Source organism: Mytilus trossulus, chromosome 7 (genome assembly GCF_036588685.1).
Source record: "Mytilus trossulus isolate FHL-02 chromosome 7, PNRI_Mtr1.1.1.hap1, whole genome shotgun sequence".
In the NCBI taxonomy this organism is placed as follows: domain Eukaryota; kingdom Metazoa; phylum Mollusca; class Bivalvia; order Mytilida; family Mytilidae; genus Mytilus; species Mytilus trossulus.
This window is the reverse complement of record NC_086379.1, coordinates 78,152,770-78,168,305: the sequence shown is the minus strand read 5'-3', so window position 1 is coordinate 78,168,305 and position 15,536 is coordinate 78,152,770. Positions and strand designations below refer to the sequence as shown.

General features: G+C 32.0%; 2 protein-coding genes across 3 annotated transcripts in view; one reads left to right on the top strand and one right to left on the bottom strand.

Annotated features, from left to right (window-relative positions):
- Positions 1-9,726, top strand: part of LOC134725894 (A disintegrin and metalloproteinase with thrombospondin motifs 3-like) — a 38,223-nt gene extending 28,497 nt beyond the window's left edge. Inside the window, exons 19-23 of the mRNA XM_063590162.1 lie at positions 227-365; positions 1,886-2,018; positions 4,226-5,417; positions 7,219-7,357; positions 9,500-9,726. Coding sequence (XP_063446232.1) covers positions 227-365; positions 1,886-2,018; positions 4,226-5,417; positions 7,219-7,357; positions 9,500-9,615 — 1,719 coding nt within the window. The 3' untranslated portion in view covers positions 9,616-9,726. The remainder of the gene's footprint in view (positions 1-226; positions 366-1,885; positions 2,019-4,225; positions 5,418-7,218; positions 7,358-9,499) is intronic.
- A 1,710-nt stretch (positions 9,727-11,436) lies between these two features.
- LOC134725893 (uncharacterized) overlaps positions 11,437-15,536 on the bottom strand; it is a 49,764-nt gene continuing 45,664 nt past the window's right edge. For both annotated transcript variants that reach the window (XM_063590161.1, XM_063590160.1), the window contains 2 exons: positions 14,338-14,475; positions 11,437-11,816 (listed from right to left, as the gene is read on the bottom strand). In XM_063590161.1, the coding sequence (XP_063446231.1) occupies positions 11,506-11,816; positions 14,338-14,475 (449 nt within the window). In that variant the 3' untranslated portion in view covers positions 11,437-11,505. The remainder of the gene's footprint in view (positions 11,817-14,337; positions 14,476-15,536) is intronic.

Below are 15,536 nucleotides of genomic sequence, written 5' to 3'. Positions count from 1 at the left end.
TAATCACCAATACAACAATACTAGAATTTAAACATTTGGAAACAAATTAACAAAAAAATCTGACGGCATGTGTTTTCATACAGCTTGCAAATGCAAATTTTCAATTCTTGTGTATCTTTGATGAGTTTATTTGTAGGCTTTCATCTAAGGAAATAATCTCAACCAAATTATTACAAAGGGATGGTTAATAGCAGGTTTCATTGCGTTGTTTATTTTTATATTTTAGATGATGCCACAAAACAAGTACCAAAAAGCAAGTGTAAATTATGAGTATGTTGTTAAAAAAGACGATTTTACTTTTGAAAAGAGCAAATATGAATGGGTGTATGATCATTGGACAGATTGTTCTGTAACGTGTGGAGATGGTAAGTCCAAAAATCAGTTAAGGTTTAATTTGTGAGTATTAACCCTCTAACAAGGTAATCACGATAGGAAATACAAGCCCTTAATAACGTTTTAACCTGGAGATACATACTCCAAATACAGGCCCTACAAGAATGTTGCTACATAGGGAAAAAAAAGGAAAACCTTGGAAGCTGAAATCATATCTTTTATCGTAAAGTATTGTATGATCTCATTGTCAATTTCTGCATGTACATGAATATTTAGGCAGACTTAACTGTATATTTTGTATCCATTATCTCAAGTTAGATTAGATAGAAGCGTTCAACATCGACACCAATGTGAGAGAACATTTATATAGCGAAAGTAAAGTTAACGGATGCTGCTAACTTCATTTTATGCCCCACCTTCGATAGTAGAGGGGCATTATGCTTTCTGGTCTGTGCCTCCGTTCGTTCGTCCGTCTGTGCGTCCGTTCGCTTCAGGTTAAAGTTTTTGGTCAAGGTAGTTTTTGAAGAAGTTGAAGTCCAATCAATTTGAAACTTAGTACACATGTTCCTCATGATATGATCTTTCTAATTTTAATGCCAAATTATAGTTTTGATCCCAATTTCACGGTCCACTGAACATAGAAAATGATAGTGCGAAGTTCAGGTTAAAGTTTTTGGTCAAGGTAGTTTTTGATGAAGTTAAAGTTACATCAAATTGAAACTTAGTACACATGTTCCCTATGACATGATTTTTCTAATTTTAATTCCAAATTAAAGTTCTGACCCCAATTTTCACGGTCCACTGAACACAGAAAATGATATTGCGAGTGGGGCATCCGTGTACTATGGACACATTCTTGTTTATGTATGAAATCAGACTAATGTGAATAAAAAAAAAAGTCAACAAACTGAGGGACCCAGTTGGTTCCCATTTGTATGCCGATTTTATTATTGAAAAGCACATTCTTCAAACGTAATAAAAATGTTGTCTATCGAGAGATCAAACATCTTGACAATGCCAGTTTCAGAGAATTTGTTGTTTCAATCAAAAAGATGTTTTGTTTGCAAATTATTATTTAAACCTCCGTATTACATAATTATTGTATCTACGTAGGTCATTCTTTTGAAACAAATCAGGACCAACTCTTTCAATTTGTCTTTTAGTTTGGAATTAGAAATACTCATGTAAAGTGTTCAAAAGTCAAATGTTTAAATACTGTTGCAAGATGATATAGCCTTAAACTTCATGTACTGTAAACAATCTTTGAATTTTTTAACTATCACCATCTGATTCACGTCAAATCTAGAAAAGGGAGTTTCACAATGACTTTTAAGCCCGGCATTGATTTGGTTGGGAAGTTGTTGTTAATTATTTAGAATTGGTCTGGTGGAGCATATTGAAGTGTTGAAATGAAGGATTGTGCATCTTGATGAATGAGAACATATTGTTATAAGCAAATCCAGCAAATGTTTCTACATTTGTGGAAAGTTTTAACCTTAAAATATTCAATACACCAACACGTAATTTTGTAGTTTAATATCAACTATTTTAGGATCTCAGCATATCATAAACAAGTGCATAGACAAGGACACGAAAGAATCCGTAATAGACAACCGTTGCTTATATGTTGGCAGCAAAACTGATGAACCAGTCAAATGTGAAAGAAAACCTTGCGATGCAGAGACGTGAGTTAATTATACGTTAGGGATAGATAAATCATGTTTAGTTTCTTTTTAATTAAATTTTCCTGGATATATCCGTATTTGGTATCAAAACAAATAAAATTATTTCATAAATTGTTTTGTTTGTAAAAAATTCGATACAACAAAATGTATGATTAAATTTGAAGCTTTCATTGGTTTGATATTGTTAAATAGGTAAGTGTCGATATGTGTAATAACATGAGCAACACGACGGGTGCCACATATGAAGCATGATCTTCTGACCCTTCCGGAACACCTGAAATCAACCCAAGGTGTTGCTGGGGTTCGTGTTGCGTAGTCTTAGTTTTCTATGTTGTGTCTTGTGTACTATTATTTGTCTGTTTGTCTTTTTCTTTGTAAGCCACGGCTTTGTCAGTTTATTTTCGATCTTTGAGTTTGACTGTCCCTCTGGTATCTTTCACCCCTCTTTAAGAAGCTTCAAAATTCTTTAATCAAAATAATTGTTAGTAAAAGTATGGGTTAAAATGTAACTACAACCTATTTTTATAGAAGGAAACCAAAACGATGACATCTATACAGCTTTAATCTGTAGCAGTTATTTACACATTTAAGAATAAACAATTATTATTGGAGTTTAAGTAAGAAACAATGCTTTAGAAACAATGCCCGTAATGAGCGCAACGGTAACGGTATAAAGCGTTAAAAAATAAACAAAACCCTGATAAGTCTAAGGTCGTTTGACAGATAGTGATAAACTAATGTGTGATGGTAGTTTTAAAATATTGAATTGACCATATCAGTTTAGGCTAGATTGACATTGTATAAGCAGTAAATGTACCAATAATTGCGTTCTGTCAAGAAAGACCCTTGATAGACACACGCTCTCGAAAAGAGAATATAATGTGATATACTATGCAATTGAATTAGATTGATTGTTACTCAGAAAAGTAAAAGCTACAAGTTCAATTTTGTCGGACATTGAGTTGATTTACAAGTAGATTTCAGGGAAGTGTAGTATTTACAAGTTGATTAGGAACATTCTAAAAATGAAAATATTGCCAAAAAGGAAATTCTGAACGTTTAATTTATTTCATATTTATAGGAACATTTTTTTTACAGCTATTGCATTCTATTTTACTCATCTTTTGAGGGTATTTATAAATGCTTGATTGATGCACTCCTCGTAGTCCTCCAAGTTATCACTCGCCTAGTAATTATAATTACATGAAAAATCCTTGAACCGATTGTACCCATTGGTGGCCTTCGGCTGTTGTCTGCTCTATGGTCGGGTTGTTGTCGCTTTGACACAATCCCCATTTCCGTTTCAATTTTATTGAATATTTTCTGTACCTGAAGGTAAAAAACGTTCAACAGAAGTAAACAAATCGATTTTTAATTAACCAGAAAAGAGTTACATTTTCTGTTTTTTTTAAGTAATTTGGAATTTTTGTCTTCTGGTAGATTATTCGTACAATAGTTAGTATTACAATTGGATAGCTTAAATAGTATTAACAGAATACTAATTACAGTCCCTAGATCCTTTTCTGTCGACAATGGTTTTGTCAATTGGTACATGATATGTACTTTATTGTAATTCAATAATAGTGAGGATAATAAACAAAAAAATATAAAAGTAGAAAAGGGAAGGTCGAGGCTCAATGAGCCAACGTATTTATTCAGTTAAGCACACTACATGCAATAAAGTTCGTGTAACTCACCTTATTTATTAAATCTTGTCAACGTTGATTCAAAATTATTCCTAAATCAAAAGGATCTCAGCATTTTGATAGGCTGAAGTATGCGGAAGTGCAGATTACACATGTAATGAAAGATTTCTCTCAATAGAAATATAGGCAATAATGAGAATATCACTCTATAATTTGGTTTGTCTGAATCACATTTTTTGTGTTTGATATTATGACCATCTCTCTTTACTTGTACCCAATTATCAGGTCCAGTCTATTGCTTTTGCGTATCTCAGTTCTGTTTGACTGATATAATCGTTCTAGAAGTGCTACGCTTGACTTAGAAATTAGTTAATAGTTGCAAGGTCTTAATTTCTTTTATTTGCTAAAGATATTCGGACATAAAAAATATTACAGTATACAGTGAACGTTTCATTAGACTTTTCAATGGAGAAACGAACGTTTTTGAAGGGTTGAAAGTCTTCTTTTATAAGTAAATGTAGAGATTTAGATATTTCATCTTAGTCATGGATGTATTTTCAGATATGTCTGGGCAATGCAGCTTACCTGGACACAATGCTCTGTTTCTTGTGGAGGAGGCATACAGACACAAGAATACACATGTGAAAACAAAACACCTGCAGGTGCTTTCATACAAGTGGATGTATCTTACTGCGACAATACATCATCTCCAAATTACACACAGCCTTGCAATAAAAAACAATGCGGTTTTTATGAGTGGGAATCTACAGACCAGTGGACAGCATGTCCGATAACATGTGGATTCGAAGGATGGCAGTTTGAAATTTTCAATTGTTCATATGTTATGGGCGAAGAAAGAGAAGTAGCTAATGCATCCTTGTGTGGCGTGAATTTAAAGCCTAATATAACCAGGGCTTGTAGATTAGAACCATGTTATCAGCAATGGTACCAATGGGGATTTAACAACGAATATACAGAATGTTCAGCAACTTGTGGTGGAAGTGGAATACAGTTCCCAGTATTTTTCTGTGAACAAATTGATTCTCGTGGCTTTTCAGACATTGTCAGCCTGAAAATGTGTAACAACATGATTCGACCAGAAAATAGTACAAAACCATGTAAACAAGATAAGTGTGTGTTTGAATGGTTTGAATGGCATTATGAGGAATGGAGTGAATGTTCTGTCCCTTGTGGCAATACTGGCTATCAGACTAGAGATTACCATTGTAAGAGAATGTACTCAAATGGCACATCAGAGACGGAGAAGATATACATGTGTGATGATTTACAAAGACCTGTATATAAGAAAGACTGCAGTGGCCCACCATGTAAATACAGTATTTTCCGTTTAAAGTACAGTGAGAAATGGGAAGAATGCACGGCAACCTGTGGTGATATGGGAATACAGACTCAAAAGTCATTTTGTCACGAAGTAATGCCAAATGGAACTATAAATGATGTTTCTATACATATGTGTGCGGATTTAGTATCACTTAGTGAAATTCAAGCGTGTAATAGAATTCCTTGTATAAAATATAAATGGACTGCTTCTCCATACTGGACCAATTGTACCGCCGTGTGTGGAGATGATGGACTTACATACCAGATGCATTATTGTGATATGGTAAAAGAAGATGGATCAACTCAGTTTGTCCATTTTGAATTTTGCGCTGACATTCAGATGCCGTTTGTATCTAAAGAATGCAACAGACGTGAATGTGATCAGGAATGGATAGCAGGCAACTGGTCCAAGGTATTAAATTCATGCAATCAGTACTGAACTGATTAGAAATTAAACTTAATTCAATATTAATATGATCATCTGTTATCTGCCTACATGAATTTTTGAAAATCTAAACTGCATCAACAAATAATTCAGAAAAAAATAACGAATCAAATTATCGTTTAACCTTTGTATTGCAAAGTTTCAAAATTGAATATGATTGGTTATTTATCTGTCTCCTTTTTCAATTTTATATCCGCCTAACGTTAAGAATTAAAACATAATCAAGTCAACCACAGTGACGGAACGTGTAAAAGTTGTTTAATAAAGAGTAATTACTATTATAAAGAGCTGTGTTATGTTTCACATTCGTTTCAAATTAGATGATAGTGAAAAAAATGATTGACAGAGTTTTTGTCATAATGTTTAATTCACCAAAGAGATCTTGAATAAAAGTCACAGAGGATCTGGAAATTCAATTAGAGGGTATTCAGTATGAGGATATCAGATATATTTCCCACTAACTGCCAGCTTCAATAATATTCTACTTTACATGAATGGAACCGTGGCGAACCTTAATACAGGAGGATTTCTTTGCATATTTTCCCTGTTTACTATAAAAAATACATGTTTGTATAGTTTTGTACCTCTACGATGCGAGTTAGCGCTCGTGTCTATTTTTTTCGGATAATGTTATATAATTTGTTCATATTTTTGGTTGCTATGCAGTGTATTGCCTAGATGAAATACTTTTTACTGGACTGACCTTTTATCGTATTTTCAAAATATCATGTTGATTTGCGTTTACCTGATAATTGGTTTGAATTGGTGCTTTTGTACATTTTAAATGGATTTAATTTTGTCGAACAAGTATGAGTGGAATGCGATATTTAAATCCACAACTGAACTTGTAGCGAGTGTTTTTGTCGCGGCAACATTTACATGTTGTCATTTGACCTAGACCGATTTTGACTGTTCTAAAGGTGTGGGTTTTTTTTTGTTTTTTTATGCCCCACCTACGATAGTAGGGGGGGCATTATGTTTTCTGGTCTGTGCATCCGTTCGTCTGTTCGTCCGTTCGTCTGTTTGTCCGTTCGTTTGTTCGTCCGTCCGTCTGTCCCGCTTCAGGTTAAAGTTTTTGGTCAAGGTAGTTTTTGATGAAGTTGAAGTCCAATCGACTTCAAACTTGGTACACATGTTCCCTATGATATGACCTTTCTAATTTTTATGCCAAATTAGAGTTTTTACCCCAATTTCACGGTCCACTAAACATGGAAAATGGTAGTGCGAGTGGGGCATTCGTGTACTGGGGATACATTCTTGTTTTGGGTTCTTTTCTTCTATTTTCGGTGTTGGTAGTACCTAAATATGGTTATGTTCCCGTAAAAAAACATTCATTTTTAAGGGAGCATTAAAAATCATGATAAAAAGCAAGCCATATGAATCAGCAGCATCAACACACACTTTAAGTAATACATGAGACGAAAACGGTAAATAAAAATGGGAAGGGGAATAAGGTAACGTACTGTTTTCTAGGTACATAACAAAAAGTAGGAAAATATATTAATAAAACCACTAATATTCTCCATTTTAATTATTTAGAACAACTTAAAAACTTGCCGTAAAATAATGTAACAATAGGATACAATTATTTTACTATAATTATGTTAACAATTAAAATATAAACATATTGTGAAATGCTATTTTAAGCGTTTTCACTTTTCACAGATAATGTATCTTTTCAATTTCTGTATTCTATTATTTGGTAGGTCTTATTTATCTGCTACTATCATACAGTTTTTATCATTACTAAGTTTAAGTATAATTTCAGTGTTCTACAACCTGTGATAAAGGTGTGCAAAGACGACCTGTAATTTGCGGTGAACCAGAAAATACCAATGACGACTTTTTGTGCCTTGGTGATCCACCATCAAGTATTCAGGCTTGCAAATTGGAAGCATGTCCATTAGGTACTTTTTATAAGATTAAGATATATTATCATAAAGAAAACTGAATAATATCTGTATATTATAAAAACAAATTATGAAGTTATAAAAACCAGTTGAAATAACCGTTAGGAAGATGCGGTTTGGCCAAAGTCTGATCACCGATTAGCTATTGCGTATTTTTGTCTTTTATGGTGTTCCCATTTTTCAGACCTATAACTCGTTTATATGAAGCTAAGATTCTCTACAAAAGAAAATATATTAGAATGTTATCATTCCTGATCGTATTATGCATCCACTAAGTAGTCTCCTTTTTTTATTTGAAAGATTAAAATGATAAACTTTGTCTATATATTTTAGTTTCCTTAATCAGGCAATTGAAAAACACACGGGCTACAATTTGCTCTTGTAAAAGTTTGTCTTTTTAGCGGAAAAGTAGTTTACAGATGTTCAAATTTCGTCAATCGTTTCAGCAAAGACAAATAAACGATACAAACAAATCTGATTGAATGCATGAAGTCTAAAAGGTTGGAGACTGGGTGTAACGTCATGGTCTCCTGATATGAATGATTAATCCACCTTGCAAAATCACAATCAGTCAACATAAGAAAATGCCTGTACCAAGTCAGGAATATGACAGTTGTTATCCATTCGTTTGATGTATTTCAACTTTTGATTAGGGAATCAGGGGAATTTGCCTCGGAGTTCAGTATTTTTTTGATTTTACTTTTCAGTCACATTGTCACGATCAGAAATAATACAAAATCAGTATAATTGCAGTTTAGATGATTATACTGGTAAACAACGTGATGTTGACAGTAAAACTTATAATGTGTCGATTTCATTCATCCTTCTTTTATAAATCTGTGTAATCATTTTGTTTGGTAATAACCCTCAACATTTTTTACTTTTCGAATTTTTTAACATATTCTCACGCGTAAAAGTGTATTATCGCTATTTTGTGCATTTTTCCTTTGGTCTTTTTATGTGATAATTTTCATATCATGCTTCTCGCTTGATATGGAAAAATTATCGCTAAAAACTAAGGTGCCACGTGGTGTTGCTAGCGAAAATGACATTGAAATTGACGACGTCGTCATAGGTAAAATAGCGATAAACAGATTATCATTGATCATCTCAACTCGATTGCTTTTCTTACTTTCGCTGTACCAGCTCAAGCGAGAAAATCAATCTCGATGAGAGAATCAACGATAATCTATAATTATACAAGTCTTAGCTGTACGCACAAAGACCATATCACACTTTATTTGTCATAAATTAAATTATATAGTCTACTAAATGCAGGAAAAAGTATACCATATTCTGCTTACATGGTCCGTAGTATAACCCTATGTTGAAGTAAAGTCAGGTCAGGTTATTGTGTTGACTGTTGTACATCGTTTGTTGACTTATGAATAAACCAGCAAAACACCCGTAACTTTCTTAATGATGGCTTCTAGAAAGCAATCGACTAGGGTCATGGCATTATTTATGTTTAAGTGATAACATGAAACGAGGCCCTATTTGTTTAATTCCATAATCCTAGTTATTATGGATTAGTGTACAGCCATTGAAAAGAAGAAAAACCTACAATCATTATAAAATCACAGACGTAAATTCCTAAATACACAAAAAGGTCACGACTATTGAAAAATTAACAGATTTTGGACATGACTACACATACAACAACACCAGCATAGTGTCGTAAAGTATTGAAGAAATTAATTGGTGTTTCATATTTAAAAACAAATCTCATTTAATTTTTCGTTTTATATATTGACTTTGTATTTAGTGTCAATTTTGTTTCATTGATGGATATCCCATATCAAGTCTTTTTTCTGTTATTTATTTATTGAACACCGTGCACTTTTGTATCAAGAAAAGAAACAAATGAAACATGAAACAAACACAAACACTAAAACAAAGTAAAGCCATTACAAAACACAAATATATACAAATTAACTGTACTTGGTCCGTAAAAACTCAAAAAAGGGAGATAAGTCGGGTTGCATTCATTCTGAAGTTTGATCCCATATTTTTGTATTCATACTTTAAGATCTAAACTCAATCTTGCTTATCTCAATTAAACCTTTCGTAATGATCTGCCTGATAAACAAACAACATAATTTTTTAAGTAGTAAATATGTTGATTTTTTATTTACACAGATGACGCAACATGTATCGACAAACGGTCCTTTTGCGGAAGAATGGCTTCTAGACGACGATGTGCCTATCGTGGATACAAAGATAGATGCTGTGCATCTTGCTCAAAATGGCATTAAACGTATTGATTAAACTGTTTCATATTTTATGTTCTAATAATGGTTTGCATGATTGTGAGGCAACGTTCAAATGTGTGTTGACTTAGTCTTAGTTATGTCCCATTTCATAAACAATCGAAAAGAATAATAGTTAGGAAAGCGTTAAGTTGTCGTAATTAGAGTTGAATATATACTAGTCAACAAGGGAAACGATACAAGACTTTTTTTCAAATTAAAGATAAAGTTTTCTGTTCATTGGACCAAATTGAAGGTTGTAATACTTAATCGTCATGGAAATATTAATCCGTTTAAAAAAAAAAGGGTTTTTTTTGCTTTCATGACGTTTTTTTTTGCGATTGTTTTTTTTAAATTTACATAAAACGACAATTTTAAAAACAGAATTTCCAACTAATGATGCCAAACTCTCATTTAAAGGTAAAGACAATGTTTGCCATCAATTTGGTTTTAAAAATCATACAGTTTCTTCGTTTATTTGTTAAGCAAAGTTCGGCCCCACGAGAAATCGTTAAAATGTATACATTATCAACTGATTTACCATAGCCAGTATGTGTAAAGTGATATTCAAAAAGCGGTAGCAATCTTAAAACTAATTCAAAAGATTCCAAATTTACTGTGTGTTGTTTTCACATCTTAAGCATTGATTTGAGACGAAAATTTTAAAAAAATGCATTTTTTGAGATTTAAAACAATTTTGAAATTTTATTTAGTACTTAGAAAATTATGTATCGATTTTTCATTCAACTTTCCGCAAAACTAATTGCACCCTATGATCGTTTACATGGAATTTAGATACTTTCCGACAAGTTTCGATTTTCCTTATCACATGTGCATACATTGCAAATTGAAGCTTTTTAAAATAGTTTATCTCATTTGGTTTTATACTTTTTGATAAATTTTATTTCAAAGTCGTGTATCATTTCTTTTGTTGACTAGTATATATAAAGATGTTGTGTAGAAGTTGTAATGTTGTACAAATTATAATTTGTACCAATTTTTGTGTACAAGTTATCAGTGATTTATGAAGTGCTTTACACAAATAGTTGATGCAAGCATTCAGTCTTTTGTTTCATATATGTCTGTCATATTTGTCTACATGCTACCGACTAATACTGAGCATGTATATAGAAACATTATAAGACCACGAAATTAGTTATCAAAGGTACCAGGATTATAATTTAGTACACCAGACGCGCGTTTTGTCTACATAAGACTCATCAGTGACGCTCATACCAAAATATTTATAAAACCAAACTAGAACAAAGTTGAAGAGCATTGAAAAAAAGACTGTTTATAGATATTAATATGGTATAAGGAGAAAACTTAAATTAGAATGTTAACCATTTAGATATAGTAATTTCCAGTTTTAGGAAAAAGATAATAGCACCAAATGTAAGGTTGAAGAATATAAATTGGAATTTAAAACATAAAACAGAAGTTTAATGGTTTTTAGAAGACTAACCTGTATGACCTAGTACAAGAAAATATGTGACAAAAAACTTATAACTTATACAAAAACACGGTATACATTATAATTTTAACAAAATATATTGTACACAACATATATACGACAGAATGTATTAAAGAAAAATAACAACTCTAACACTGTTTTTGATAATTACGCGCAGAGAGAGAGAGAACGTATTAGTAACTTCTAGTGTGTCTTATTGAGATTCACAACAAATCCCTTTACTATTCTTATATTAAGTATAAAATTTGACATAATTTGAGTATAACTTTGTGTGTTTGCATCAGATATGTATAAATCGATTTAGAATAAAACATTTTAATAAGTAAATAAATTTATTGTTTTTTTATGTGAGTAAAAAGTCTGTGATATAAAACAATGAAACCGTGCAAAAAGAAGACAAGATTAAAAAATAAAATGTTCTGCTACAAATCTTCATTGTCTTGTATATACGACATATATTCGATGCCTTGGTGAGTTCGATGTTTTACATAGTACTGTGTTCCTGGTTTGCGAGCATTTTGCGGATCCTGTGCCTTATAAAGCCACACAAATGATGACGTAAAACACAGAAACACACAAATCCATGCTAATACAAATGACCAACCAAAACTATAAGTTCTGGATTCATTGATGATTTTTTGAAATGGTATTAGATAACCACTCAAAAGCTCTGATTTGCGTAGTATATGAGATTTTCCGTGAAATAAGGCGATTGATAGGGTCAACAACATACCTGTAATATAAAGAAATAATATATGTAAAAACAACTATATCTTGGATTGTGAAAAAAATTCCGTTTGCAGTCCGTCATGTAAACAAATTGTAGAATCAATGCTTCGTAGCAATAATATCTAGAACATCATTAGTAATTGTTTTTGTATTTGTGATTTTGTATTCTTTATGACATTTATTATATACTTATTTTATTATTGTTTCGTACATTCCAATGTTAAGCCATTCAAAACATGATTGACATTTGTTTTAGCAGGGTTTTTTTTACTTCGCCCGCTACAAATTCATACTTGTTGACTTTTACCAAAAAAAAAATATTTGAAAGGGTCATAGTTTTTAATTTTTTTACTTATTAAGAGACAATAATTACATAAGATGTTTGTTTCATTATAATACTTTATTCTGATTAGTTAATTGCACAGCACGTTTTTTTTCTTCAGCAATTGCATCACTCAATAAAACATATCATACATGTTAACATGTGGTCCCACAATAAAGTGCACAGGTGAATTAAATTAAAAACAATATAAAATTCGTGTTTTCATAATCATAGCTAAAAAAATGTAATTATAAGTATTGAATGCTTCTTTTTGTAACTTCGTAGGGTTGTAAAAGCGTTGACCGTGCGTACATTTTTAAAAGGAAGCGCTTCATACAAAATTTACTTCGGTCAACGCTTTTACACCCCAATAAAGTTACAAAAAGAAGGATTCAATTTTTAAATAAATGTCTGAAAACAAGTCGTATTAGTGTTCTACTCGAAATCTTCGAATTCAATTAAAAACTGTGAATCATTATATGCAATTAGTTGTACAACACGAGTCAATGAGACAACCAACCACAAAGAATTTACAAAGTGTATAAGCAAGCGTATTATAGATATAAAACACGGTTTAATCGACCTTCTTCTGCATAAGTAAATGCTGGAACCAACTCAGTAATGTGGAAGTTGTTTTCCATTCGTGTGATGTGTTTGAACTTTTGATAATGCCATTTGATAACGGAATTTCAGTTTTGAATTTTTCATGGAGGTCGGATTTTTGTTAGTTTACCTTTCAAATAGTTTTGGTTACATTTGGTAAAATCGTATAGAACATTTACTTAGTACACTTTCTGAAAAACTAGGATGATCCTCATAACCCGGATATAGCATAATAAAAGAATTTAAATAAATTCAGAAATGTACGTTATATGATCTTACTAACTCAAGAAGAATTTTAAGTGGCAGCGATGTTTCTAATTTATTTGTCAAAATGTATTCATTAAAGCAGTGGAGACTTGTTTTGGGCAAAAGTGATTTATAGATGTTCAAATAGAAAAATATTTCAAAATATGCAAATAAAGGTAACGACGAAAATCGAATGAATCCCAAACGTAGTTAGATTGGTTGCGTTATATTGGTTATATAAAGATCCGAGACCGTCAAAACATGACGCCGGTGATAAGAGAAACATATATCGTATCTGTCAACAAATTGCTAATGGGAACTGTAAAAAATATAGTGTCTTCTTCTATTGTTCTTCCTTATAATTATGTTTCCTCTTACTAGTAATTAAGTCCGTATTGAAATGAACATGTGCAAGTGAAACATATTAATTGTGATATGTAAACGTCATACGATGGGGCACTGGGTTGTAGTTTGTGTACTGTTTTTTTTCTTTTTTCTTTGTTTTGATAGTTTCGCATTTGACAGTTTGTTTACGATTTTTTAGTTTGAATATCATTTTGGTGCTCTCGCCATTCGTTCATAGTATTGCTTTATAAAATTCCCGTTTGGAAAAGAATGACATTATGAAAAAAATGTTAATACTCATTCAGGTTTACCTTTGATGAATTTTGTCTTTTCTGTTAAGTTTTCTTTTAGTCATAAGCTCTAAGCATTTCTACGTTTTTATACAACCCTGGCATTCAAATGTTTAGACTTGAGCGTTCCTGATGGTAAATCCAGAAAACCGCCTACGTCAAGTGTTACTTTCCTTATTTTACAAAGATTAGAAAGAGGTATTGTCATGATGCATTGTAGTTTTTGAATTTGCATCTGAATTCATACCCGAACATATTTTATCTAACGGTTCATTCATCTGCTCCGCGTTTACCAATTTCTGGTATAGCCCCTTATTGCATTCATCAGTAACCCGAATTTTGTCTTCCATTTTATTGCCTGTTGAATTCTATATTTTGGCGCTTGGTCATACAACTTTCCATGTTGTTTATTGTTTACGATGTCTAGCTCCCTGGTACAAACAAAATTAAACCTGCAAATCTATATTTTTTGTGTGCAGTCTGGAAGTTTGATGTTTGAAGAAATCATGTACTGTGAAATCGTTCATATTGCAAGATCCCAAAATCTTATAATCAAATTATTGATTTTTCATTGATAGCAGTTGTCATGGGATATATCAGTTACTATTACACTCAGTCTGTACTAACTTAACTCAATGCGCGTGTGTATGTGTGTCACAAACAATGTATGAGTTTGGATTGATTATCCACTTAGAAAAATAAAGTAGTAATGAACATACCTGCTGTCAGAGAACAAATTGAAGCCCAAACAAACATTTTCAAATTTTTGCCTAAAAGTCCATATCCTCCCAACACTAATCCAACTACCATCGATATCATACACAATAAGGCAAAGGCACATGCTGCTCGCTCTAAATCTAAAACAGAAAACATGAACCAAATATAACTCATGTATATGGTCCTATATGACAATCATGTGATTGTTAATGATTTAAAAAACAAAATAAAGTTGTAATCCTAAAGAAAGAGAAAATACTAGTTTTTTTTATTATCAAGGATAAGTCTTGATATTTAAGATATCATGTACTTAGTATATAGCACTGAAGGAAAATAAGCAACAACAAAAGGAATCGCTGCACTAAACATAATGTAATGACCAACAAAAACATGTAAAACAATAAATCTACATTTTACAACGATTATACTGAACATGAGTTGTTGAACAATAACCAACTGAAAAACTTGGAGTTTTGACAATGAAAAATGTGTCAATTTTTTTAGACTATTTGTTATAAATCGAAGTGATGTTGAATTAAAAAAAAAATGTGAGTGCCATATGTTATTAAGACATGGCTAGTAATAAAGAAATTTTAGACAAAACACTATTGATCGACGCATTTTATATTATCTAATCCTTTGTAAAGACATTTAAGCATGACAATTAGACCAAGGATAACTGATGTGTCAGACAGAACATAAAGAATGAGGCATCTATACCAGGATACTATTTAGATATTGTATCATCTGAAATATAACACAATTACTGTCTTTGATTAAAGTATGTGTTTTGGTTGTATTGACTTTTGGAAAGTTGATGTTCAACCTACATGTTTTATATCAGAAGGTTATAATTGTTTCGTGTACCGTATACACATATAAATGAGAGAGACGAAACACCTGAGGATCACCGACAACCTGAAATCGAAATGACAACCAACAGTACGCGGAACATTGACGAGTCTTTTGTAGACGAAACGCGCGCCTGGCGTTAATATAAAATTTAATCCTGGCATCTATGATGAGGTTATTCGACCAATAAGCTTCAAAGTAACACATATAAGTGTGGCATCAATAAATGTATCGTATGAATTAGTATATAGTAAATGTCTTATATTTAAGGTTTTTGACGGATAAGCTCTTTTTATATTAGAGTAAACATGCTCACGTAAATCGTTAGTTTTAATAATATTGAGATTCA